The sequence below is a fragment of the Helianthus annuus genome, chromosome 9 (assembly GCF_002127325.2).
Source record: "Helianthus annuus cultivar XRQ/B chromosome 9, HanXRQr2.0-SUNRISE, whole genome shotgun sequence".
Taxonomy (NCBI): Eukaryota; Viridiplantae; Streptophyta; class Magnoliopsida; order Asterales; family Asteraceae; genus Helianthus; species Helianthus annuus.
In genome coordinates, this window is record NC_035441.2 from 177687484 (window position 1) to 177715150 (window position 27667).

A 27667-nucleotide genomic window follows, 5' to 3' on the forward strand; every position below is an offset into this window, starting at 1 on the left:
GTTTACTCTAATAAAAATAAATTGGACCAACTTACAATTTTTTGTCCTTTTAAGTTTGCCTAAAATATGAACTAGGTTATTTAAAATTTACCAATGATCTCTAGATCAAGTGGTGGAAGACTTGCATTTGTCTTGTGATAGATAGGTTCAACTCCTACTTAATGCATATTGAGGTAGTGGCGGACAATGATAGGAGACCTAGGGAAACCTGGGTTCAATCCTTGAGCCAAACCGGTTTTACCGGTAATGTGCCTACAGGCCGGTGGGTTACCAGGTTTTTCTCGGAATTGGTGTGGACTCGGGTTACTCTTGTATTACTACGTTTGGTCTAGTAGGTGTCCCGAGAGTGCCCGGTATTAAATTCTGTTGTCCGTTAAAAAAAATTATTTAAAATTTGATTTTTATTTTGTCATTTATTTGAAAATTTACCGTGTTGTTTACCCAAACTCAAATCTCCCTCCCTCCCTCTTGTCATTCTCCATCAAATTCCGCCTCTACCCAATCGGAAAAACTTGCGATTCACCGCAGGTATTGTTTTCGTGAATTAGTCGCTCAATTTCATTACTTTATGGTTAATTAGGGTTTTCATTCCTCATGCATCATATATTGTTTCAAAAATTTTAAATTATTATCATTACAATTTTGAAATTGACCAACTGCTTTCATTTTATCACGAGTTACTGGAACTGTCGTCAGATTTGGACTAAACATATGAACCTCGACTGAAAATTTAATAAGCATGTATGATTGAGATTTGAGTAATTAACAATTAAGCTGTTGATTTGCAGCCCAATCTGGTTCTTTACACTTAGTTAGTTAGTTCTGGAGACAAATTTTTATTAACAACAAGCTCTTGCTTTAATCATGGGTCAGTATCATGATATTGATGACATCCTAGCAGATGAAGAGGTTGAAATTTATTTCTTCTTTTCATTTCTTCTGCATTCACATTACTTTTTGAAAGAAAGGTTATAAATTATAAGTCTAAAATGGTGCTTTTTTTCGTAGCTTGTTCCAGCAGTGTTCTTGGAGGCGGTAAATGGAGTTGGTTTGTTTGAATCCAATGACACAAACAGGGTAAATTTTAATAATCTTCATTTTGATATGTTGAAAAAGATCTTTTTTTCTAATGCTGATATCTTTGTTTAAACAGGTAGAACCTAGGTCAAAGGTCGAATTGCCGTTCTGGCTTGCTAGTGAACTTCACCTGAGACAGGTTACATCTGTCAGCATTCCTCCGTGTTTCGATAAAAAGTAATAAGCCCAAAATTTCCTAGCTAACTTTTTGGCTTCGGGTTTCATAATTTATGTTTATGATAGGCCAACGATATTATTAATGTCGTCGTTCTTATTATCTGATCATGTATCTTGTTTCTGTTCCAGAACTCGAGAAGAAATTGGGGCTGATGGTGCACATGTGGACTTAAGATCTCGATGTTCGTATTTTTATGAGTTAGGATGCAAGATAGTGCAATTGTGAGTATTAGTTTTTGCTATCGTCTAAGAATTTGTTCTTGTAGATTTTGTATTTTTGTTGCTGCAAGATTCCGCTTTTATGATTTTGTTTATTGCGTAACGGGTCAGGATTAATGAAAAAACTATTGGGTCTCTACTCTTGGTTGCTTTCCAGACAAGGTATAAGGAAGTTTTGATCAAGGCGCATACATCAGCATCTGCATTGGCCCCTAAATATTTATCACTATTAACAAAAGAAGAAACAAAATGTGAGATTTGAGTAGGCCATTTTTTAGCTTCTTGTTTCTAAACATAACGAATATAAACGACTTAATCTTGTATGGTTTATGGTTTTGAAGTGTATGAAGCTGCTAAGTCATCAACTGAAGCGTTTAAGACCTGGCGAATGGGTGGACCGAGGTTTCAGAAAGCTTCTGTTCTTGGTAGGAAGAGGAAACCGATTGGGGAGTAATTTCTCGTTAGGTGAACCGAGTGCTGCTGACTAACCACTACTTGTGTGGTTCACAGGCTTCAGGTTCGGTTTAATTATGTATCAAAGCCGAGTAGGTTGGTGCATTGTTCACAGTTAAGAAAAAGCCCTATCTAACAGTTAAAAAAACACTATCTAATTAAGTAAGCCCGGTTCTCTTTTTTACTTTTACTGTTTTTCTTATGTATTCATTACTTTCACTACTGGAGTGAGATATAGAAACTTGTATGCGGATAGACTAAGTAGCACTGGAACAGGTACGGGATCTGGGTACGGGGACGATACGGGAACGAGGAACGACAAAACTCAAAATTCCAAGAGACGGGTACGGCAATAAAAAATATAAAAAAAATTAAAATACATTAAATAAACTCTAAAAATACTACATCTTCCAAAGGTAATTAAATATCAATAATCAAATCATTTTCAAATTCCGGTTCATCTAGTGAGAGATCGGCAATCGATAAAGAATTAGAGATGATGAGACTTGAGAGTTTAGAGATTAGAGAATCCAAATATGATAAGTTTATTTATTTAATGTCCGGTTGTGGAATTTGAAAGGGTAAAAACCCTAAAAATAAATGGAAATGGGCTGGATACTTCTAGCAAATACGTTCCCGACATTGGAAACGTTTAGGAAATGTCCCCGACGAGTACCCATAGTGTTTCCGTCCCTGACAAGTACCCGAGACGGGTACGACCACATAAATGAAGTCCCCGTGCTACATAGCGAATAGATATAAACGCTGAAAAAGAGGACAATAATGGATCATAGTTTAAAAAAGCTCTATCTAACATTGTTAATAATATAGTTTTAGGCCCAACCCAATTTCATCTCTCTCGAACCTATGTTCATCGCCCTATATTGGTGGCTTCTGTCATTAAATCGCTGCTGCACACCGAACACCGCCATCATTGTCCTGCTGATGACCCACGTTGCTTCAAGACACCGGCTACCACACTCGTTTGCTTTTGTCATCCTTAATCTTAAAATAATTGTTTATCTACAGAAAAGAAAAAAAAAAGAATAAACCCATGTGTAGCATCCCAAATGTGTAATATCATACGAGATCATATTATTAGAATGAAAGGGCTTCCTGATATATTTATCTTAGGATAAAACTATTAATTTTTTTTTTGTTTGTTTTCTTAACCTTTACTCTCGTTTCACCAGCTTATATCACGCCTCGAGCTTCTGTCCAACTTGTTGGGCCATTTGAATGGGCTTCTTGACTTGTTGGGATATTTTTGTCACCCAAGAGAACAATTGGATTATGGTGTCTTCCAACAGTTTTCAATAAACTAGTTCTTTCCTTGTCAAAGATCATGCGCTCCGAGCCTTCCATAGAAACCATATTGTGGTGTAGACAATCGTGGCCTGCAGTTTTTTTCTCGTATTTACTGATAGGGCCACGGTCGATATTAGCCAGCATTTGTTGAATTGAGGAAAACATGGTCAATTGTTTTCGGTTCCAGTGAGCATAATGGACACATGATCGACTGGATGTTTATCCTCCGTTAGGATATAACGGAATTCGTTTTTGTACTAGTTTCCAAACTAAGCATATTACTTTAATAGGGACCCATTTAAGGGTGTAAGGGGCACCTTCGGTGACCCCATTCGGTGACCCAAGTCACCTTAGGGGAACACCGCCGCCATCACTTAGGTGAGTGATTTGGGGGAATGAAATCGGTGGGAAGTCACCGAAGAGAGGGAGGAGAGAGGGAGGAGATGGACCAATGAAAATTTTTCTTTTCTTTTTTTTTTGTTTATTTTTTAATAAAAAACCAAGTCACCTAAGAGGGGAGTGCCGCCATCAATTTAGGGTGTTAGGGGAGTTTAAGAGGGGAGTTGACGTGGCACACGAGAATTGGTTATGCGTAAGAGAGGGGACTCCCCTCTTAGGGGAGTGCCCCTTACACCCTAACTCATAGGACAACACTTTGCTTGGGGAGAAGTTTTAGACAGAACACTACGACATGATTGAACAGAGAACGACCCTGACATGTCGCAGCCCATGTCTAGGCGTCTTCGACGGATAGCATTCCAGAGCACTTGACAGATTATTCGGATCCAATTGTTCCAACGGATTAAGTTGTGTTTCTTAAATTTAAAATTAACATAAGTCAACTATGTGGTTATAGTTGAAGCATTAGATAACACAACTGGGGTGGCTATTTCAAGGAAAAAAGTAGAGCTCTTTGTGTGTACATGAAAAAAGGAAAAAAAAAAAAAGAAAACCCAAAATATTTGGAGCTGTGTAACGGAATGTATATTTCGGGTATGAGATTAGTTTTAGAAATCTTGCATGTTTTGTATTAGATGATACCCACACAATTAGCTGAAATAGTTTGCCCCAATATATTTCGTATCTTATAAAAATATAATCAACACCATTTTGAAGTTATTATAAACTTAAAATTATAGTTGTTGAAAGCATAGTTTAGTATTTGATATTTCAAGTTGGTTTTTAGGTGAGTTTAGAATTGGGTTTCGGGTAATGAGCATCCTAACGGGTAAACTTTAACCACATAGCATTATAAATGGGTATGCTTGACCCATTACCATCCCATCGAAACTATTTGGGGCGATGTATGGATTAAATGTCTTTCTCAATCTATAGGTGAGGTTATGGTGAAATTCAAAGCAAAAGTCATGATTTCGAGCAATGAGTGTTGGCCCCTCCGCGTATACCTACCTTCGCAATATTATACAAGTAAAAGTACATTGTTTATTCTTTCTTCACCATTATTCATGTCTTTTGTACCACGAACATTGACTTAGTAATATTTATGTATAGTTATTTCTTCAATGGGATAGAATGTTGTCTCCGTTGTACCTATGTTTATTATGAATGGACACAAATCTTATAATTCGGGTACAAATATCTATTTTGTGAACAACGGAAATGAACTTGATTAAAAATACTTCCAGCAAGCAGCTCAAATTAAGCCAGGATTACACGCCCAACTGAATTCTTTTAAGTTTGTTACAAAGGAAAACCAAAGCACACTATGTTGTCCATTCTAATGTTGCGAGTTATGCATTGTTTTTTATCCATACAAACACATTCCTCTTCATTTCTTCAAAGATCATTGATACGTGTGATATGTTGTTACTTTATCGTTTTGGGCTCTCCATATGCAACGTGAAAAAAGATTGTATTTATATTTTCAAAAGAGATAAGAAATTGGTGTTTGTTTAGGGTTTATAATATTATGTCAAACCTAAAAAATAAATTACTAAATAGTGGTCTTATCACATATTTATGTTTTCTACAAAACCAAAATCACATATATTGTGTTAGAGGGTTTAAAAATACACCCCTTTATATCTATAAATTACAAATATTGAGTACTCGAAATTTGAAGTGGTTTCTGTACAAAACGTTTGTGGTGTAAAAAGCCTAAAAAGCAATAGACAGGCAGCACTTGTAAGCGTGAGTTTTATTGACGATGATATTTACATCCTGGCATACATAACCCCATGATATAAAATGGCATTACCACACTTTAAAAATGCATAATTAAACACCAATACAGACCCGATCACATATCCACACTATGTAGATTATTCAATAAGCTTGGGCAGCACAACACGTATAACAATCCGTTGAATTCATTGTAAATTAATTTTTATAAAATCTAACTTTGCTAAAAGAATAACATAAGTTAAACTTCTTACTTATAATAAACAATAGAAATTTGTGGTAACTACCAAACAATTAGTTCTGTTTTTGTGGGTTAAACTTCTTACTTATAATAGTAAACAATATAATACACTATAAAGAGAAAAAAATGCCAAATTATTTTTGTAATTATTAATTTATTTGGGGTAGTCATGAACTGTACTTAACAGCTTTTATTAAACTACACAACAAACTTAACTTCTCCTAAACACAAAAAATGAATCTAGTAAAATAACTAAAAAAAGAATAAAAGTTCCGTACTATCAACTATCGAGTGAAGACGATAAGACTTTGTGGTTTCATAAACAGTAGTCGAGATATCATCATCGTCATCAAAATCAACCAATCCCAAATCCCCCTCACCCCAAACTCTCCTTTTCCTTTTTACAATGAATCCTCGTTGAATACTTGAATCCGTAAACCAAAAAAAAAAAAAAAGACATGGTGGGAAATGGAAATGGAAAGCCAAAGAGATGGGGATTCTGGTCAAACAAAGCGGCCAAGACCAACACCAAATTGGAAAAACCAAAACCAAAACCCCTCGACGAATTCATCTGTCCAATTTCCGGTTCACTCATGTTCGATCCGGTCATAGTCTCATCCGGCCAGACGTTCGAACGGACATCCGTTGTCGTCTGTCACCACCTCAATTTTGTTCCACTTCTCCCAGACGGATCCAAACCTGATTTTTCAACTGTAATACCTAATTTAGCTCTCAAAAAGGCCATTACTAGCTGGTGTACATCAAACAGAACCGATTCACCTTCACACGCACCGGATTATAACCTAATTGAAGCTTCCGTTCGGAAATTGATGACGTCAGATGAAGATGATGTTAGAATTAGGGTTTCAGAACGTGATTTGATTAATAAAATGGCGGAGAAACCGCAGGTGATGTTAACTCACGCGGCAACGCAATTGAATCCTCAATTTGTTGATAATCATCGTCGGTTTTACTCATCGAGTTCGGAAGAATCGGTGATTGCAAACGTGCCGGTGCCGGATACGCCGCCGCTTCCGTTAGTTACACGGCCGTCGTGTTACTCGTCTTCCGTTTCCGCATCAACGTCGTCAGAGATTGTTGTAGACGAAACGCTAAACCCTAATCCTAGCTCAACAATTTCAGATGAGGAAAACTTGTGTACAAAGCTACAGAGTATCGATGTTATTGAGCAGCAACAGTCTGTGATTTTGTTGAGGAAGCTCACTAGAACTGATGAGAAAGCTAGGGTTTCAATTTGCACACTGCAGCTGCTCGGTTCGCTCCGTGAATGTGTGGTTTCGAGGGACGCAGTTGTGCAAACTAACGCGGTTGCAGCTCTGGTGAACTTATCGCTGGAAAAGAGGAATAAAGTGAAGATTGTTAGGTCGGGGATTGTTCCGCCTTTGATCGATGTGTTGAAGTCTGGATTTGACGAGTCTCGGGAACACGCTGCAGGCGCGCTTTTTAGCCTTGCGCTAGAGGAAGAGAATAAGATGGCTATTGGTGTACTAGGGGCGCTGCAGCCGTTGCTTCATACGCTGCATTCGGATAGTGAGAGAACTCGGGATGACTCGGCTTTGGCGTTGTATCATCTGTCGTTGGTACAGAGTAACCGAGTTAAACTTGTTAAGCTTGGTGCGGTTTCAACTTTGTTAACAATGTTGGAAACCGGTCTAGCGGGAAGAGTGTTGTTGGTGTTATGCAACTTAGCCGCGTCGAACGAGGGTAAATCAGTGTTGCTAGACTCGAATGCGGTTGAGTGTTTGTTTCGGAAGTTGAGGACCGAAAGTGTTGACTCTACTGAGTCAATTCGGGAGAACTGTGTGGCGTGCTTGTACTCACTCAGTATTGGAAGCATGAGGTTCAAGGGTTTGGCTAAGGCGGCAGGAGGGGCTGAGGTGCTGCGTGAAGTGGCGGAGAGTGGAAGCGAACGCGCACAAGAGAAGGCGAAACGTATGCTAACAGCGCTTCGTGAACGGGATGATGGTGAAGAGGGTAGGGATTGGAGAGCTTTGTTGGAAGGAGGGGCGAGTCAAAGTCGGTATGGAGGAGGCTACTCATCTGCATTCTAATGGGTTAGTGCAATAGGATTTAGTATGATAATCTTAAAATGTGATTTTTGTTAGGGTGTAAGGAAATTGTAAATGATAATTATTTTTTGTAATATTATTGGTGATTGATCTGAGAATGGTACTTAAATAAGAGTGTAAATAAATAACACACAACTATATGGTTTTGATCATAAAGTCTGTTTGATCTTGTTTGATGTATTATATTTTTGTAGTTTTTAGAAATCCTATTTGCAGAAGTGATGGTAAGACTGAGTGCAGTCAAAGAGGAAATGACGACAGATGTTTATGTTTATAGTTTAAATATATATTTTTATTTGTCTTGATAGCATATAAATCAAAATAGATTTGAAGCCCCATTAATCTGTGAAAACATGTAGCTTATCATAATTCTTTCAATAACTAATATATTGCACTCTTCAGTCTTCATCATACATCATAAGATATCATAACTAAAGCTGTGTTTTCAAGGTAGGAGATAAATAAAAAGAGAGAAAATGAGAGCAAAAAAATGTGTTTGATATTTAGTTTTATTCACTATCAGCCGCACAATGAATAAAATAAATATCTAAGGGAGGTTTCTCGAAACTCTGTTTTCTAAACTCTAGGTATGTTTCTCGACAAGTTGTTAGGAAGTCCAAACGCTTGAAAATTTGTGTAAAAAATGCTTGTTCCAAGTTACAAAAATCTTAGCCAACAAGTTACGAACATGTATTATGTCATGGGCGTCTATGTTATAGACGACCAAGGTAACATAACATGGCAATCACATTTGCGTCTACAAGTCATTATCTTGAACCACATCAACAAAATGGTTACTAGGTCACGTACATTTACCATGTTACGTACTTCGTCAATAGGCAACCAAGATGAAGTGACATGCAATGTGAACAATTTTGAATCACTTTAAGGGGGTCACGACACTCCCCATCTCCACCACTTAACCCCTTACCCTCATCTGATCTTATTTTGACACCTTATCTCCATCATTTGAACCTTCAACTAATCAAATTAGTTGAAGTGATGTATCACTTGAACCCGCCCCTACTTTCCAAGAAATTCCCCACATTTCCACCACCGCCACCACTAACAACCAACCACATCACGCCACATGTCTTCTTCCACCAGCAACACATCACGCCCGAGTTTACCATCACATGAATTCGTCACTTTGGCGGTGATCAAACCACTTGTGAAGGTGTATCACTTGAACCCAAGGCTACATCACGGGAGATCTCCGTCCCCCTAATAAAAAGAATCATGGGAGTGAAAGGTCAAATGTGAAAAAGTACTTTTTATACATGTAGAACATTTAATTTAGTACCTTAATAAACAAAAAAAACATGGTATTAATATAGCATTTATAACTTCACAGTTTGAGTTTCATTGTTCTAAAAGGTTATTATAATTTCAATATAACAAGAAAGTCTTTTTATTTCACTTCATGAATCATGATTAGTACAAACGTTTATATTATCTAATATTTTCATTTAACTGTTATATACAAAGTAAGCCAAACTCCTAAAATTTTAAAAACCTTCAAACTTCACTTTTCAGATCACCTAATTTATTTCTCTATTTTAAGAGTTAACGATCCTAGTTACCCATGTAGACGGTTAGGGTCAAATGAAAACTTTTACAAGTTGTGAGAACTTAAAGAACTTAATCTTACGAAAGACTGTTCAATTTTTTTTACCAAAAATCCTAAAAAATCAACCTTTCAAAAAAAAAAAAAAAAAAAAAACACTAGTTTTTTTTATTAACATTAGCCGTAAATGTTGTAAAAACACTAGTTTTTATTAACATTAGCCGTAAATGTTGTAAAAAACTTATGTTATGGTGATGTCATAAGTTTTTTTGCAGCTGCTGCAAAAGTTCGAAAAACACCACTTCGAAAATTTTTCTATTTACAGCCGTCTTGGAGTGTGCAAAAATAGGGCAAAATTCGGGAACATCGAGTTCTCTAAGTTTTCGCAACTCGTATAAGTTTTCACCTGATTCGAATCGCATTATAAACTTAAGAGTAAATTACTTTTTAAGTCCCTGTGTTTTAGTGGTTTTAACCACTTGAGTCCAAAATAAAAAAGTTTAACGCCCTGAGTCTCTAGCCATTTATTTTATAACGTTTTGAGTCCAATTTTGTTAATTTTATAACGATTTGAGTCCAAAAAATTGGGCTCAAAAGGTTAAAATTTGGACTCAAATGGTTAATAAAAATGCTTATAGGGACTCAGGTCATTAAACTTTTTACTTTTGGACTCAACTAGTTAAAGCTGATAAAACACATGGACTCAAAAATAATTTACCCTAAACCTAATAAACCCATTACAAACTTCTCCATCTGGATTAGCAAGCCCGACCCAATGCGGAAACAAGAAGCACGCAAGAGGAAGCCAACGCCGGTGGAATCCAACAAATGCTCGCCGGCAAAGTTCGCCAAAAAAGACACCGAAACCAATCTCAAAGATCCGTACCCGAACTATCCTCACCCCACATCTCAACAATGTCGTGCCGTTCGTGACGACCTCTTAGCTTTTCACGGATTCCCCCAACAGTTCGCCAAATACCGTGAACAAAGATTAGCCACTGCTTCAAACGGCGATGAAAACAATTCCACAACGTCACCGGTACCGGTAGTTTCTCCAAAAGAAAGCGTTTTGGACGGGCTAGTGAGCATCATATTGTCGCAAAATACTACTGATGCTAATTCTCAAAAGGCCTTTTCTTCACTCAAATCTGCTTTGCCTACATGGGAGGATGTTGGTTTTCTCTTCTCTAAACCCTAACTTTATTGCTTAAATTAGAGGGTGTTGTTCGGGTAATTATAATGGGTTTCGGGTTTACCGACCCAAATAAGATTCGGGTTAAGTTGAGTTGGGCTATTGGGTCACCGGGTTATGCTGGTATTAAGCTCCAGAGCTTTTTGTAGCATAAGGCGCGCTTTTTAAACCTGAGGCGCAATTTCTTGGCCAAAAAATTGTATTTCCCATATTTTTGTGCAGTAGGTTGTACAACGTGCTTTTTAGGTTGTAGATGTATGTAGTTTTCATACTAAAAGGCTAAAAAATACGGAAAACTTGTCTCTAAATGTTGGGTAAATGATGCTAGAAACCTATAGGAAATATATGAAAATTTTTATAATTATTTAACCCTCGGCTACTAAAAGTGGTGTGCTTTTGCGCTTGGCGCCTTGGTTTTAGACCTTGTCGCTTTTGTGCGCTTCTTGCTTTTTTAAAACCAAGAGTATTTGTATACCTCGAATGAAGTCACTGCAATGCAAGAAGTTGGATTGTAATGGCGGTTGATTGGGTTGGGAGTCGCTAGGCTGCAGTCAAACTCGACTTTGCAACTTTGAGCATGAAAAATAACTTATAAGATCAAACATAGCAAAACTGGTATTTCAAGTGCTACAAGTTCACTTTTGAAGTTGAAATTTGTGAGTATTATATTTGATGGATCTATGATGTTTTGGACCTTTGGTAGATTCATTATTATTTTTGGAGCTTTAGGCTATTGAGCGTTGAGGTTATCTGCAACATCTAGTTTTTAAAAGTGATTATTGTGTAAATGTTTTAGGTTCATTCTGCTGATTCAAAGTGCATTGAGGATGCTATTAGATGTGGAGGATTAGCCCCGACAAAAGCTTCTTGTATAAGGAATATGTTGAATTGTCTTCTTGAGAAGAGAGGGAAGCTATGCTTGGAATACCTTCGGGACTTATCGATTGATGAAATAAAGACAGAGCTTTCTCAGTTCAAGGGGATTGGGCCTAAAACGGTATATTTTGATTCTTATTTATTTATTTTTAGAATCACATGACTTCCTAAACTATAAAAATGTGAAGTTGCGAACTTATCAATGACCGGTGATCATAAGAATAAGCAATTAAGTCCGTGATGTGGATCTTCAAATGGTTGGCAGGTGGCATGTGTATTGATGTTTAATCTTCAGCAAGACGATTTCCCTGTAGATACACACGTAAGTTGACATTCAAACATTACAAACACATGGCGCTTATTAGGGTTTTATTTGATATTGAAACATTTGTTACAGATTTTTCAGATAGCAAAGGCAATTGGTTGGGTGCCCATAGAAGCAGACACTAAAAAGACGTATCTTCATCTCAACAAGAGAATACCAAATGAACTGAAATTTGACCTAAATTGTCTCTTGTTCACCCATGGTAAGGCCTGCCGAAAATGCATAAAGAAAGAAGACAACCAGCAAAAGAAGGAAACCGGTTCATGCCCTTTACTTAACTACTTGAAAAAAGATTAGATTTCATCTCATCTCATTTTGTTGGATTGTACAGAAAACTGAAGCAGATATTTTTGGATGAGTATGGTTCTCTTTCGCTTATTTTTATGCTTCCTTTTATTGTGTACTCAATGGTCCAACCCTGATATGCATAATCTCACATCAACATATGATAATACATGTTAACGTGTGCGTGCGTGCGTGTGCGTGTGCGTGTATATTGTTTTCTCTAATGATGAGAACTTATATAGTTGATAGTAGTGTCTTTGTGTGTAGAATATCAAAACATAAGAGGGTTCGTCGCATGTTCGTAAGAGTTAAAATGGAAATAATTTGGAACTCTAGTTGGGATACCTTTAACTTATATTAATACAACCTGTATATTTTTTAGTGCATAGTGTGGTGCATCACTACAATGTTTATCCACTTGCCTTCAAAACATATGTGCTTGTAACATGCTTTCTATAAATAGGTATTCCTAAATCAATGTGTAGCATCTTTCCCATCTCAAATAATGGAAGCGGTTACCTTTAACTTAGAATCACTTGAAACTGTCAGCGATAAAAAGCTAAAACTATTTGGCTTTCTGATTGATCCTTGTGCAAAAGGCTCGAAAGACGGAGAATCCATTGAGGAACAAGGAGGTTTTAATTTTATCCCTTCAAATCGCAAGAAATACAAATGCCGGTTTTGTTGTAAGAAGTTTGTGAATTCACAGGCTTTGGGGGGTCACCAAAATGCCCATAAAAAGGAGAGAGTGAAGAAGAAAAAGATGGAGCTTCAAGCTAAAAAGGCTAAGTTCAATCTTTATTCCGGGTCAATTCACGCTTCTACTTTGACTTTCGATTGCTTTTCATCGTATTTTAGCTTCTGCTACTCGGAAGACTATCAAAATATAAACTTCAGCCATACCCGCATTGGCGATTTACCTTGCTTTACTTCTTGCTCCAAGTTCCAGCAAGATGTCGTGCTTACAGGATAGCGAAAAATGACACTTGTTAAAAGGGTTTTCTAGACTATGGTCACTAAAGTCTTGCAAATATGTCAAGAGTTTGGTTGCTGTTAGGGTTTTGTGATATTATCTATTATTTATAGCCAATAGGACTTGGATTTGGATTTGGAGAAAATATTGTTATAGGTAATTAGGTATTTTAAGTAGGGGCGTCAATCATGCTGGTTGGCGGGTTGAATAAAAAACATCAATCGTAACCCGGACAAACTTAAAATTGTGTAACCCTAACACGACTTGTTTATGGGTTAAATGGGTTGGCAAGTTGGCTTGCTAAATTAAATGGGTTGAACAGGTCAACCCGCTCACGACTCGTTTAATAAATTAAGTCAACACAAAACCTTATTATTTTCATGGCATGTTTCACGTCGTGTCTAAAATTGCCATCTTACTTTGAGTAGATAAAATAATAAATTAACATGATACCAATGGCTTCTTGTTTGGCCAATTTTGCGATATGAAGGATAGTACCACGATGAAAACTATGTGTAGATATAACAATAAATTGACATGATAAGTTTGGTCGGTTTGACCAAACATTGTGATATGATGTCATAGTATAATGGTTTCTAATTAAATGAGTTGCGACAAAAAAAATGCAAATAAAACTTCATTCAACGCAAAGCTATTGGTATGAGTTGTGATAAGTCAGATGTGCGAAATCTTTCTTCTATCTCAAAGAATAAAAAGGTTGCTTCCATTAAGACCCCACTCCCCTGGCTTCAAAACCTATTTTTGACGATATACTATATATTTATCTGATAACAAAAGATGTAAGGGAATCCAAGTAATAATCCCATACAAAAGTGCTAAGGGGAGTGGGGGTGGTCACTAGTGATGAAATTCCATCACTCACAAATATCCAATCATATTCCGTCATGTCAGCAATCACTATTCTATCACTCACAAACATTCTTTAGTAGCGGTGGTCATCACTAGTGATGGGATTTCAACGTACAAGTATTAATACACAACGTACAAGTCATACACATACAATCAACAATGTTCAACGCGTGATAAAATCCACGCGTTATAACTATCACTCGTTATAAATGTGGTGGAGGCGGTGTTAGTGATAGTTTCACGAGTGATGGATTGTTTATAACGGATCACCCCCAGTAGCCTAATAGTGATAGTATTAAAAGTTTAATACCGCTACATTATAGTGGTTGTAAACTATAGCAGTAACATACAAAAGAGCAAAGTAACACAAAAAGGTAAACACTATGGCCCTAAAGAAAAATCTACACACCAAATTATTATAATTTAGTATGAAGTGAAGCCGTGCAATGTCATTGACTTATTGTAGAAGAGTTTGTATAAAAGATACAGCTAAGGCTACAAACGAACCAAACGTTTGATGAATAATTCGTGAACTGTTCGACGAGAAGCTTGTTTGTTTATTAAACAAATGACACAAACAAGAAATTCCGTTTGTTTAATTAAATGAACAAACATGAACAGAGGCCGCGTTCGTTCATTTATGTTTGTGAATGTTCGGTAACGTGTTCGTTTTTGTTTGAAAGTTCATTATGTTTTTAGTTTTTATATTTTATTTAATACTTCAAAATTCCGACAATAAAATATTTAATAAGTGTCACTGTATTACATATTTTGTTCATGACCGTTTTGTGTTCGTTTGTTTCAATTTGTGTCCATGAACATTAGTTTGTACTCATATGTGTTCATCAACGTTCGTTTTTGTTTGTTGTCTAAAATTAAAAAACAAACACGAACAAGTTCATTTCCTTAACAAACAAACAAACACAAACATAAAATCTCGTTCGGTAAGTGTTCATGAACAGTTCGTGAACACATATATTTCTTAACAAACTAACACGAACAAGGTCTTGTTCGTGTTCGTTTGGTTCGTTTGCAGCCCTAGACACACTTCTAAGGTTGATAACGCATTTGATCCTAGATAACTTTTTTTTTTTAAAATTAAACTTCATTAACACACCTCCGACCCAAACGGGCAAAAGGCCAAACAACTACAACACCCCCGACCCAAACGGGCAAAGGGCAAAGAAATTACAACATGTACAACAGGTATTTACACCACTCCTCCCATCTAATGTAATTATAGGATGTTCTGTTTTTTACCCAAGCAAAACATTTCATCTTTATCTCCCCTATGATATCTTGCGTACTACATTTTTTTCAGATTAAACACCACTTCGTTCCTTTCTTTCTAAATGCACCAACAAGCTATCATAGCCAAACCGTGAATGATATTTTCCGCCTTTTTGCCACACTTAATGAATTTATGGATTTCTAGAATGTCTTCGAACTCGAAAAAGAATAGCTGAGGAATGTTGCACCAAACGCTGAAGGCCGATCAAACCCTTGAAGCCACCAAACAAGCCGTTAACAAATGCTCCACCGTTTCCTCTAACATTGTTAATTTGGTGAAGATCACATAATTTCCCCCAACGTGTTTCCTTTGGGCTTGAGATATTTAAGCATAAGATATTTATGTTCATTTTATTAACCTAAAGTCTTCTAACCAAATTATAACCTTTACTTTCAATTTCATTTATATAGTTTTTTAAGTTGGTTGTTAACAACCAGTTTTTGGCTCTAGTGACCAAATCCAGTTCAATCACAATCCTACGTCTATTCTAATCAATAAAAAGTTTGTACCGACCATTATTTTTTTTTTTGAACGATAAATTTCTTTTATTCCTGTCGTTTGGACTTAAACCCAAAATCTCCCCCTCTCAAAATATTTAAAGGCCTTATCTTTACCGATGGACCACCACCCCATCAGTAACCATTATTAGTATCAAGAAAAATATGAAGTTTTTGATGTTGGGTTTTTACCAATTAGTGGTACGATGCTAAAAGAAGGGTTGTTAAGTGTGAGGGTAGTTTGGTAAACTTTCGAATAGTTATGCTTGAACCAACACTTAATTTGTACCTATAGCCTTTAGTCTTTACGTGGCATGCATGCCAAACTGGCAAACTATTAGTCACATTAATATCATGTTCTACCTAACCTTTTTAATGGGTTATTTAATGTCTTCTGATTTATGGCACTGAATGTAAAAGATAAACGAGTACATTATTATTTTCGCCCCCTAGATTGCTCAAAATAACTTTTTCAGTGTAATAGTTTAAATTTTCCAAAACAATACCAATGATTTTATTTTCGTTTCATTTAGACTCACACCACTAAGCCCTAGTATTGTTTTAGCATGATGTGAACTATTATACCGAGATAGTTATTTTTAGCAAATCACGTGAGAAAAATAATAGTAATTCCCTCGATAAATAAAACTTATGTTATGGGTGTGGAAAAAGAATATGGATTGGATTGAGTTATTTCTATGGACCTAAACGACACAAATCATATGTATTTTTATAATGCGGCATATTATTAAAGATATCATGCTTAGCAAGGAGGGCTATCATATTTAGTAAAGTTTTATTGACCTAACATAAATCATATTTAGTCATTTACTAGATGCAAGAAACAAAATCACTTTGAGACAATTATGACATCAAGTAAACATCACTAGCAAAGTTAAAAGAAAAAAAAAAAACAAACTTTATTAAACACACCAGGCTAGCAAACATCACAGGCCCAGAGGAAAAAACAAATAAAAGAGGGGATTTTTCATACTTATAGTTGCTTGTTCTAAATCTTTAGTTTGGTAATATTAATTTTATATTAAAAAAAAAGATCACGTGGTCTGATTATGATATTATATAACAGGAGTTGGTCAATGGCCGGATATTATTTTAATATTCTAATATGTGCGGTTGCTAATTGCGACCAAATAATGTTCCAGCATACTAAACAGGAAAAAACCAATATTATTGAAGGGGTATGGTCCTAGATCTCGCGTCAGCATCGACCGCGAGTGATCATTACCCTTATCAAAACCCCCACTAGCTAACAACCTACCTGTACCCATGCGGGGACGCACCGACACAGTGGTTGAATCCAATCTGCCCAATGATGGAGGAGGACTTACCTGCAATATGAGAACGGTATAGTGATGCGGCATGGCACCGCATCTGGTGTATGAAAACGGAAGCGTCCAAAGCGATGCGGCCTAGCATCACATCCAGTGAACACTTCTATCAATACAATGGAGCTGGATAACAGCAACAGTCACCACGGACGACGATGCGGCTTGGCACCGCATCTCGCGTATTTCTTTATCAAAGAGTGAGAAGCCGGAACGTCTACAGTTACCGCAAACAGCGATGCGGCCCGCACCGCATCCTGTACACTCAGCAAGTGAGACTGACACCACAGAGCAAGTAGCACCAATGGCAGCCGCCTGTCAGGTCTACAAAAGCGACAGACTGACGTGGCATCACCTCCACAACCGACATGCCTGACACACCTGCAAAGGTGCAGCATGCCGTCAGTCTATTCATCCACCTCCTCCTTCACTCCTCGGCTATAAATACCAACCCCAAACCAGGTTTGAGGTATCTCTTGACAACTCTCTCACTACTACTACTATCATACTTTGCTTCCCAAGCAGACTACTGATTCTCACGCCGGAGAGTGGTAACAAGGAGCACCCCCCACCCAATCCTCCTTGTTACGAGTCACGGTTTGTTTCCTTGTGCAGGAGATCAACCCACCGGTGATCCAGCCAGCGATCCTCGAGAGGAAGGGATTAACCCTTCTTGACGAGACCAGTGAGTTAACCCTGCTCGGTTAACCATTGTTTCATCATTGACGCCCACCGCTACTCTTAGCACTTTTTCAGCCATCCTTCTCTCTCTCAAAAAATCATGACTGATCACCAAAACAATGCTGAGGATAACCAAAACCCCGCAAGCCCAGGGGCCGGTAGGGGTTAATCCCTCAACCTCACACCCTGGACACATTGGCACGTCAACGCAAAGGGGTCCATCCCTTACGTTCGGACATGACCTATCACAGTACGCATCTGTGATCCCACCAGACATGGACCCTCATGCCTGGTATGACCAGCAGGCAGCCCTGCTGGCCGCAACATATAACCGCGCTTGTGCGGAAGCGCAAGTACAAGTTGGGCCTACCCCAGCACCGCACACCCCTGCGGGTCGTATTTTACGATACGAAGGCAGGGTACCCTCACGTCCAGTCTCGAGAAGCAGACGTGAAGACCGCGGATCATCTTACTGTGATGTCCGCACAATAAACGAGGATGATTCCTCGTACGGGTCACACACCAGGGGACCAGTACATACCCGCCTAGGTCCTTACAGCGAGGACAGACGACGGTCCGCATCCCGACATGGCTCCGTAATTCAGAGCCGGTTGGGCCCACAGCCATATACCGAAAGGTATGGTCGTACCGACCCAAACGACCATACATATTGCGGGGATTCTCATGCTTCCAGTAGCAGACCGAGAGGACGGCACTATATTCCTCCCACTCATCCCCGCAACACATACCTTAGGGCTGCAAAGCGCCCTGAGAACCAGCCCTACAGGCCGAAAGCTACGGCCGAAAACTCCAAATTCGCCCCGCGAATTGCCCACGCCCATGTCACCACAACAAAATTCCCATTCAATGTTGGGAAATACAACGGTTCGTCCGACCCGGACGACCACATGAACATTTTCATGGGTGCAGGGTGCAACGCCAGTGGGATGAACCCACTTGGTGTAATTTTTTCCCCCAGACCCTCACGGGTCTGGCCAGGGCTTGGTTCGATTCTTTGCCAGTGGGATCACTGGCCTCATTCGAGAACTTACATGCAAAGTTCCTCGCTCATTTCAGCTAGCAACGACGTCACGAACGTGATTCGATGGACGTTATGAATATCTGGCGCAGGGACGACGAATCTCTCGAAGCATTCGTCGTCCGATACAATAAAGAGTGCCTGAAGATAGGTGACGTGGCAGACCAAATGGCACGGAACCACTTAATCAAGGCCGTCAAGGACAAGCAGATGGTTATGATCATCTCTGGCAAGAAGAGCTTCCCTAAAAATGGGAAGATGTCATGGCCGCAGTCAAGACATACGCCCAGACGCAGCGGTCACTTGAACCGCATATGGCAAAGGCACAACCCAAGCCGAAACCTCCCACCAGGGTCCAAGCGTAACAATAAACGCAACCATGACGTTGGAAATCGCGACAGCATATCCAAACCATACTTCCCGCGTACCAACCCGTTTGACCCAAGGAACCATAACGCCCAACGGGACAACCGGGCGTCAAAGAAAGATTCTCGAGACCGCAACTGGACCGAAATCACCAAGTCGCCGAGCGAAGTCCTCCTTACGGACGCGCGGACCCTGCGACCGGCCCAACCAATGAAGTCCAAGAAAAATCAAGATCTCACTCTCTATTGTGAGTATCACAAGGACTCGGGCCACACAATAAACAACTGCATCAGTCTCCGGCTGGAGATTGAGCGAGCCTTAAAAGAGGGCAAACTGCAACATCTTTTGCCAGGTGGGCAGAAACCCACCAAGCGCATCACCCCTCATGGCGAAGGCACCTCCTCAGGGAAGAGGACCATGTATGTGGCCTCGACCCACATGATTAACGGAGGCAAAGGAAGGCCGCACAAAACGGCGAGAAGACCGGACAATGACTGGAAAGACGAGCAAGTCGTCTTTCCAAAAGTCCGAGGCGGACCGCGCGACAGGCGCGCCGTCATTATTATAGGCCAACTGGCTCATTACTGCACCGAGCGTCTATTTATCGACCCGTGCAGTACTTCTGATATAATCTATAAGTAATGCTTCAACCAGTTCGACCAGGAGGACAAGGATCGGTTGCAAGCAGTGGAAACTGTCTTTCCCCTAGGCCAGATCACTCTTCCTGTGCGTCTCACCAGCGGAAGGCACACAAGAACAGAAGAGGTAAACTTTATGGTTTTACCTCATACCTCCAGATATGACGTGCTCCTTGGGAGAGAATCCCAAGGTGATTTCAATATGATTACGTCCGTACCCCACTCTGCTGTCGGTTTCCCAACCGAAACAGGGGTCGCGATAATCTACGCTCGCAGAGACGTCATGATGTCGGACGAAATTCGTCCGACCAAGATAGCAAGGCCTACCCCCAACAACCAACCAGAAAAATGGGTTCTTAACGCGAGATACCCAGAACAAAAGGTTACGTTGGGCCACGCCATGTCCCCTAACACCAAAGCGCACCTGAAGCAGCTTCTCTTCAGGAACCAAGACATTTTCGCGTGGACACCCGCATACATGACTGGGGTCCCGCGTAAAATCGCACAACATTGCTTAAATACCATGCCAGGTATTAAGCCGGTGATCCAAGGCCAACGCTACCTTGGATCCGCTAAAAACCAGGCGATGCATGAGCAGGTGGAAGAACTGCTCTCCGCAGGCATCCTGCGGGAAGTCAAATACCAGACTTGGTTATCCAACCCAATCATGGTAGAGAAACCATCCGAGGGCTGGCGCATGTGCGTCGATTACAAAGACCTCAACAAAGCCTGTCCCAAGGATTGCTACGCACTTCCGGAAATCGACGAAAAAGTCGATAACCTCGCACCTTTCAGATAGAAGTGTTTCCTCGATTGTTATAAAGGCTACCACCAAGTACAGATGGAAATCGAGGATGAAGACAAAATGGCATTCCGCACTCCTACCGGGAATTACTGTTATACAAAAATGCCGTTTGGGTTGCGCAACGCGGGCGCAACCTATCAAAAACTGATGAACGACACTTTCCGCGGGCAAATAAGCAAAAGTGTCAAAATCTACATGGACGATCTAGTCGTCATGAGCATGGAGGAAGTTACCATGCTCACTGATATTGAACGAACATTCCAAACTCTGCGAAGTGTTAACATAAAGCTCAATCCAGGGAAATGCTCGTTTGGAATGGAAGAAGGCAAATTCCTTGGATTCATCGTAACCAAAGATGGATTCAAGGTAAACCCGGAAAAGGTTCAGGCGATCGAGCGCATGCCATCGCCTTCAACGATGAAAGAAATGCAACGGCTGGCCGGCAGGCTAGCCGCACTAAATAGATTCTTAGCCAACCATGCAGCTAAGTCATATCCTTTCATCAAGACCCCGCGGAACTGTTTAAAGAAAGAACAATTCCAATGGACCGCAGAGGCCGAAAATGCTTTCCGGGAAATGAAGGAGTGTTTGATACAACTCCCAACTCTAACCGCACCACGCAAGGATGAACCACTCATATTATACCTATCTGCCGCAGACAACGCGGTAGGTGCGGTACTGATAGTGGAGCGGGAGGGGGTTCAAACACCCATCTATTACATCAGCAAGATGCTCAACGACCCAGAGACATATTCAATAATGGAGAAATTGGTATTAGCACTAGTACACGCTTCAAGACGGTTGCGACGTTACTTCGCAAACCATGTCATCACGGTGCTAACCAATTACAGGATCGGCCCGATCCTATCCAAACCTGACATTTCTGGGAGATTAGCGAAATGGGCAATCGAGCTGGGCGCGCACACGCTGAGCTATAAACCGCGCCCCGCGATTAAAGGCTAAGTCTTAGCTGATTTCGTCGCCGAAGTACCGGCCAATCGCATCCAAGAATGCGAAGAAGCACAAAATCCTACACCAGCACCACCTTCCTCGGAAACTTGGGCACTTTTTACTGATGGTGCCTCCAACGAGAAAGGTGCAGGCGCAGGTCTACGACTCGTCAGCCCTGATGGCCAAGAACTTACATATGCAATCCGCCTCGATTTCAAAAGCACAAATAACGAGGTAGAATATGAGGCTCTACTGGCAGGACTACGTTTAGCAGTCAAACTCGGCATGCAACATTTGGAAGCACACGTCGACTCTTTGTTAGTTGCAGGGCAGATACGCGGCGACTACGCCGCAAATAGGGGTGTAAACGAGCCGAGCCGAGCCAGGGTGGGCTCGAGCTCGAGCTCGATAACAATCGAGCCAGCTCGGCTCGACTTGAAAATGTAAACGAGCTAGATTTTTTAGCTCGGGCTCGACTCGAAAAAACTCGAGCCAGCTCGAGGCTCGACAAGCCAGCTCGATTTTCTTTTCTATTTTATAATTTATATTTTTACATATTGTTGTGTTTAAAAAAAATAAAATATTATATTAACATAGATACATCCAATTCAATGCGTTCATTAAAAGAACCAATTCAATGTATCTGCTAAAACCAAATTCAAGATATCCGTTCGGAAAAAGAAAAAAAACCCAAGTTAATTACATAAGTTCTTAACCAAGTTAGAAAAAAAGTAAATAAAAAGTAGAACTAAGCACTTCAAAACAACGTCACTAGCACCAATGCTATCACTAAAAAATATGCCAATCACCATCTTATATTCCTTCAACAGCACCTGCCCATAGTCATGAGAATAAATTAACCTACAAAGTCAAAAACAAAGTTAATTATGTGTATATATTGCCACATCAAAGACCTTAGTAATTAAATTTTCAATTAAAATCTAAGTCGCAATCTATTTTACACTCGATACATATATATATATACTGTAAATAGTAATTAAATTACCTTTTATGTCAACTAGATGCCCCATCACTCGTCGGGATTGGAATTTCCAAATTTTCTTCTTCCTTTGCCGATTGCTATATATAAAAAAAATACGAACATTAGAAATAAATTATAAAACTAAAGATTTGAAGGATATATATAAGCTTACTTCTAATGTTTTAATAAATGATTTTGATGCCGACTTTATCCAATCTCCTCCACAAACAAGAAGCTCAACCATTTCTTTAGTAAGAGAGCTTCTATAGTCATCCGATACACGTCCCCCAGCACTAAATGCTGATTCTGAGGCAACTGTTGTGATTGGAATGCAAAAAATGTCACGAGCCATTTTGCTTAGCACGGGGTACTTGCTAGAATTTTGACACCACCATTGTAACACATCAAACTTTATAGTTCTTGGAACTACAAAATTTGGCTCTTCTAAATACACATCAAGTTCTGATTTTTGTGTACTTTCAACTGGTTTAGTTTCAAGATAAGCATAAAAATCATCGTCTCCATCACGAATACTTGGGCCCTCAGATGATGTGCCATTTAGATTGCTATCGGCAGCCCTAGCCACTTGATATGCATTAGAGTATTTTTCAAAAAGTGGTTTTAACTTATTAATCACATCTTCAACCCGACCATCAACCTCTTTTTCTGGATACAACTTCTTAAATGTCCAAGAAATAGATTCCTTCTTAAAACGCGGGTCTAAAAGAGAAGCAATTGACATAAGTACCCCGATTTCTCCCCAATACTTCTCAAACTTGTCAAACATTGGCCTTCCCATATTTTTCAAGAAATTATCATTTGATTTAACAGCATTAGTTATCTCTTTTTTTACTTTAAAAATCTCAACAAGAAACAAATTTGCGGTCGGATATAATGTACCTGAAAACAAATCTGTAGCATTCAAAAACACCTCAAGTAGCTTGCATACCTTTTTAGCCCGATCCCACTCCTCATCCGTAAGAGACCACTCATAATTCGAATCCCTTAACGCGTAACCTTCAAAAGCATGTTTGTAGTGAATCGCCAATTTAAGCATACGATGTGTTGAGTTCTATCTGGTTTTTACATCAATACACAATGATCGGCGGGTTGGGATACCAAGGGTGATCGGAATTTCACCAAACTTCAAGAGGCGACCCGCTGACTTCTTCAAATATTTCACACCTTCTCTTATTTTGACAAGACAACCATCAATTGTTCCAAGTCCATCTTGTACAACCAGGTTTAGTATATGAGCACAACATCTCACATGAAAAAACATACCCTCAAAGTGCAATGTTCCCTTTCCTTGAAAGGTATTCCTTAAAATTGCGGCCGCCCTATCATTATTTGATGCATTGTCTAATGTTATTGTACCTATTTTATCTTGTATACCCCATTTAATGAGGCACTCTAGAATAGCATCCGAAATGACCTCACCACTATGGGGTGGTGCTAGCTCATTAAATCCAATTATGCACTTTTTCATTTTCCAATCAGAGTCAATATAATGAGCTGTCAAACACATATACCCAATAGTTTGATTTGAGGTCAATCAGTCACTAGTAAGTGAGATCATATCAATCTTTTTAAAAACTTTCTTCAACTTCTCTCTTTCTGATTCAACTACTTTAATGCAATCTTTTCTAATTGTGGCTCTACTCACTTTTTGAAAAAGAGGGTTCAAGTATTTCATCAGGGCATTAAACCAATGGCACTCTACAAAGGAAAAAGGTAGCTCATGGGCTACAATCATTTTGGCAATTATTTCCCTACATTTTGTTTGTTCAAATCCCCCACTCAACCCATATTCAGTTGCTTCATTACTAGCTTTTTCAAAATTTATGAAACCTTTTTTACCTGCGCAAATTTAACATGATTTATACAAGATTAGCAAGTATGATTCACGTATGCTACAAGTATGTTAGGAGTAGGTGTGTCGTACCTTTTGACCTTTTCAAGTATGAACACTTATTCAAGTGTCGCTTTAGCTGTGTTGTGGCCTTTGAAGCTTGTGGTTTATATAGCTTCTTACAATGTATGCATCGATCTTTCATGACCTTCTGCTCTCCTTCCATCACTTCAACAGATTCAAAATGAAGCCAAACTTCAGATTTACTCTTTCGTTTTGAACCAACATCAACATCATCTTCGTCAATCATAGTTTCTTCTTCAAAACTTTCCTCATCATTTAAATCAACATGCTCACTTGGGTTGTCGGTCGCAGCAAGTGATTCTTTAAGTGAAGACATCCTTCAAAGTGAGACACCCAAAAATATTAGCTAACAATGATTAGTACAACATACATTTACACCCCTAGAAATGTTTTGCTAACATGATTACAATAGTTATCCGATGTGAAAAAAAGGGTTGAAACAAAACAAGTAATATTTTAAGCATACATTTATTTCATGTTTGATGAATATAATAAATTAAATTAATATAGTATAAGTGAATTAATAACTAATGAACTAATCAAATGATCTAAAAATATGTATAGGTGAATTAATAACTAAAGAACTAATCAAAGGATCTAAAAAATATACATAAAAAAGGTGTGTTACGAAGTTGCATATTATTTCAGCATTATCACAAAGGTGTTCACCATTATCATTAAGGTGTTCACCATTATCAGTTAGTGAATTTCTTTTTTAGTAGCACTTGTTTTTTTCAATCATGTTTGATTTAAATAACATAATCACACTAACAAAAAACACTTATCAAATCTATTTTTCTCATAACAAAAGAATGATCAATTGCCATTCATCATAAGACATACAGTTACAATATGAAGATATTTTATATCACCAACTAATATCTACCAAGCGTGTCACCTTTTCGTAAATAATAAATATGTATATGGAGATGAAGCAGTTATGAAAGATTGTAATTAAGAGGTTAACATGTATATGTAGTTGAATCTTTACCTTGAATCAAGAGAGATGAATTGCTAGGGTTTAGTCGCTGGGTTGAGTTGCCGCTTGTGTACTTGTGTGAGAGAAATCAAAGAATTTAGGGATGAAATAGATTATTGTGTAAATTGCATATGGAAATTGGTTTTGAATGGATTTAGGGTAATGTGGCGGTGACTTAAATTTCAAGCATATATAATTTTATTAATTAGTAGATGTTAAGATATCTTTTAAATAAATAAAAAGATATGTTTTCATTATATTATGGACAAACTGTTTATCATCGAGGTATATTTTATTAATTTAATAATTAATAATTTTGTATATTATTATTATTAATTAATATCTATTATATAAAACATATGTTTATCAAGCCACAAGTCGAGTCACGAGCCGAGCCAACAAGTCGAGTCACGAGCCGAGCCAACGAGTCGAGTCACGAGCCGAGCCAACGAGTCGAGCTACGAGCCGAGCCACAAGCCGAACACCCTAGCTCGAGCTCGGCTCGTTTATGAATCGAGCCAGCTCGGCTCGGCTCGATAGCAAAACGAGCTTTTTCGAGTCGAGCTTTTTTCGAGCATTTTTCGAGCGAGTTTCGAGCGAGCCACGAGCCGCGAGCATTTTGTACACCCCTAACCACAAAGGGGGATATCATGATCCTCTACCTCGAGCAAGCCCTGCAACTAACATCAAAGTTCACTTCATTCAATATCCGACATATCAACAGAAGTGAAAACAAATCCGCAGATGCACTATCAAAACTTGCATCCACCAGCTTCCAACACCTGGCAAAGGAGATACGCATCGAAATTCTGCAGAATCATTCGGTACCCCTGCGCCAGGTCAATGTCATCCAATACGGCACAACATCTTGGATGACACCAATTATTGCATATTTGCAATCAGGTGTGACTCCCGAAAGCAAGTCAGAGGCACGCAAGTTACAATACAAAGCGTGTCATTATCAAATGGGAGACGGTATCTTATACCGTAAATCATACCTAGGGCCACTCCTACGATGCGTCAACCACCAGGATGCCACATACCTCATCAGAGAGATACACGAGGGAATGTGTGGCATACACGCAGGACCACGCATGGTAGTGGCCAAAATCATGAATGCTGGGTATTACTGGCCCGGCATGCACTTGGACGCCGTCAAAGAGTTGCGCAAATATATTAACTGTCAACGACATGCTCCAAAAACTTTGCGCCCCAAGAACAACTTGGTCCCGGTCACCACCGCATGGCCCTTTCAGAAATGGGCAATCGACGTGGTCGGACCTTTCCCAGACGCACCAGGTGCGGTCAAATTTATCATAGTAGCGGTTGATTACTTCACAAAATGGGTAGAGGCGAAACCGCTCGCCCCAACCACTTCTATGATAACAAGGAAATTCATTTGGGAACACATCATCTGCCGTTTCGGTCTTCCAATGTGCATCGTTACCGATAACGGCACCAACTTTGTTGCCGACGAATTTCAAAAATGGCTAGAAGAACTACACATTGAACACATATTCTCATCTGTGGCGCATCCGCAAGGGAATGGCCAGGTTGAGAGTATCAACAAAAGTCTAGTCGAAGGCATCAAACCAAGGTTGGGAACAGCCAGGCGTGGCTGGGTCGATGAACTCCCAAGCATCTTATGGGCTCACCGCACAAGCCCAAAAACGAGCAATGGGGAGACACCTTTCAGCCTAGTCTATGGCTCAGAAGCGGTGATCCCCGCGGAAGTAGGCCTCCCTTCACCCAGAATATTGGCTATTGAAAAAATAGGCAACTGTATGGAACGCAGGATTGACTTAGACCTCTTGGAAGAAAGGCGTGAAAACGCTGCCATCAACGAGGCCAAGTACAAATCCAAACTTGAAAAGTACTACAACTCACGCGTCCGCGTTTGTACTTTCAACCCGGGAGACTACGTCCTCCGCGACAACGAAGCATCTAACGCTGAACGCCCAGGAAAACTTGCCCCCAAGTGGGAAGGACCCTACCTCATCAATGAGGTCTTGGGCAAAGGCGCGTATAAGTTACAAACATTAGAAGGCGAACCTATCGCACGTACATGGAATGCACAACAGCTTCGACGCTGTTACATGTAAGCCATGTTTTTACATTTTCATGTAACCTATCGGGCCGCAGGCCATTTGCAAATAAATAAACGAGCAATTCAATACAATATTGTTTGTTACTATTATTACAAATGCGTGTTCCACTTTGCGGTATCCGCAAAAACAGATTGGCAAAATCTTCATTCGCGATACCCACACAAAGTGCTAACCACACACAAATATTGTAATAGGCCAGCAAAAGGCAGAATATTAAGTGTCTATCCGGCCGGATAGACAAGTTTTTACAAAA

The 27667-nt window shown here is 39.4% G+C and overlaps 4 protein-coding genes across 5 annotated transcripts; all 4 read left to right on the forward strand.

The window, feature by feature from the left end:
• Positions 1–446: 446 nt before the first annotated feature.
• Positions 447–2110, forward strand: LOC110875022 (DNA replication complex GINS protein PSF3). Its single transcript, XM_022123293.2, has 7 exons — positions 447–528; positions 789–909; positions 1009–1077; positions 1154–1254; positions 1384–1476; positions 1585–1724; positions 1815–2110. The coding sequence occupies exons 2-7, from the start codon at positions 865–867 to the stop codon at positions 1925–1927; spliced, it is 561 nt and encodes a 186-aa protein (XP_021978985.1). The 5' UTR covers positions 447–528; positions 789–864; the 3' UTR covers positions 1928–2110.
• A 3799-nt stretch (positions 2111–5909) lies between these two features.
• On the forward strand, positions 5910–7876 carry LOC110879782 (U-box domain-containing protein 38). Its single transcript, XM_022128311.2, has one exon. It carries the CDS (start codon positions 6076–6078, stop codon positions 7687–7689), a length of 1614 nt encoding a protein of 537 aa, XP_021984003.1. The 5' UTR covers positions 5910–6075; the 3' UTR covers positions 7690–7876.
• Positions 7877–10006: 2130 nt separating this feature from the next.
• LOC110879781 (putative DNA glycosylase At3g47830) lies at positions 10007–12119 on the forward strand. 2 transcript variants are annotated; one of them, XM_022128310.2, is made up of 4 exons: positions 10007–10445; positions 11263–11463; positions 11608–11664; positions 11749–12119. In XM_022128310.2, the coding sequence occupies exons 1-4, from the start codon at positions 10050–10052 to the stop codon at positions 11962–11964; spliced, it is 870 nt and encodes a 289-aa protein (XP_021984002.1). In that variant the 5' UTR covers positions 10007–10049; the 3' UTR covers positions 11965–12119. The 2 variants fall into 2 exon arrangements, with proteins under 2 accessions (XP_021984002.1, XP_021984001.1); XM_022128309.2 differs by having other exon boundaries at positions 10008–10445; positions 11740–12119.
• Positions 12120–12457: 338 nt separating this feature from the next.
• Positions 12458–12925, forward strand: LOC110876838 (zinc finger protein 5-like). Its single transcript, XM_022124999.1, has one exon. It carries the CDS (start codon positions 12458–12460, stop codon positions 12923–12925), a length of 468 nt encoding a protein of 155 aa, XP_021980691.1.
• Positions 12926–27667: the final 14742 nt, after the last annotated feature.

Bases quoted from the DNA above. Each gene is read 5' to 3' on its own strand.
- LOC110875022 (XM_022123293.2), top strand. From the start codon at position 865: ATGGGTCAGTATCATGATATTGATGACATCCTAGCAGATGAAGAG. The intron at 910-1,008 runs GTTGAAATTTAT...TTTTTTTCGTAG, and splicing joins ACATCCTAGCAGATGAAGAG to CTTGTTCCAGCAGTGTTCTT. The intron at 1,477-1,584 runs GTGAGTATTAGT...GTAACGGGTCAG, and splicing joins GGATGCAAGATAGTGCAATT to GATTAATGAAAAAACTATTG.
- LOC110879782 (XM_022128311.2), top strand. From the start codon at position 6,076: ATGGTGGGAAATGGAAATGGAAAGCCAAAGAGATGGGGATTCTGGTCA.
- LOC110879781 (XM_022128309.2), top strand. From the start codon at position 10,050: ATGCGGAAACAAGAAGCACGCAAGAGGAAGCCAACGCCGGTGGAATCC. The intron at 11,464-11,607 runs GTATATTTTGAT...AATGGTTGGCAG, and splicing joins AGGGGATTGGGCCTAAAACG to GTGGCATGTGTATTGATGTT. The intron at 11,665-11,739 runs GTAAGTTGACAT...CATTTGTTACAG, and splicing joins ATTTCCCTGTAGATACACAC to ATTTTTCAGATAGCAAAGGC.
- LOC110876838 (XM_022124999.1), top strand. From the start codon at position 12,458: ATGGAAGCGGTTACCTTTAACTTAGAATCACTTGAAACTGTCAGCGAT.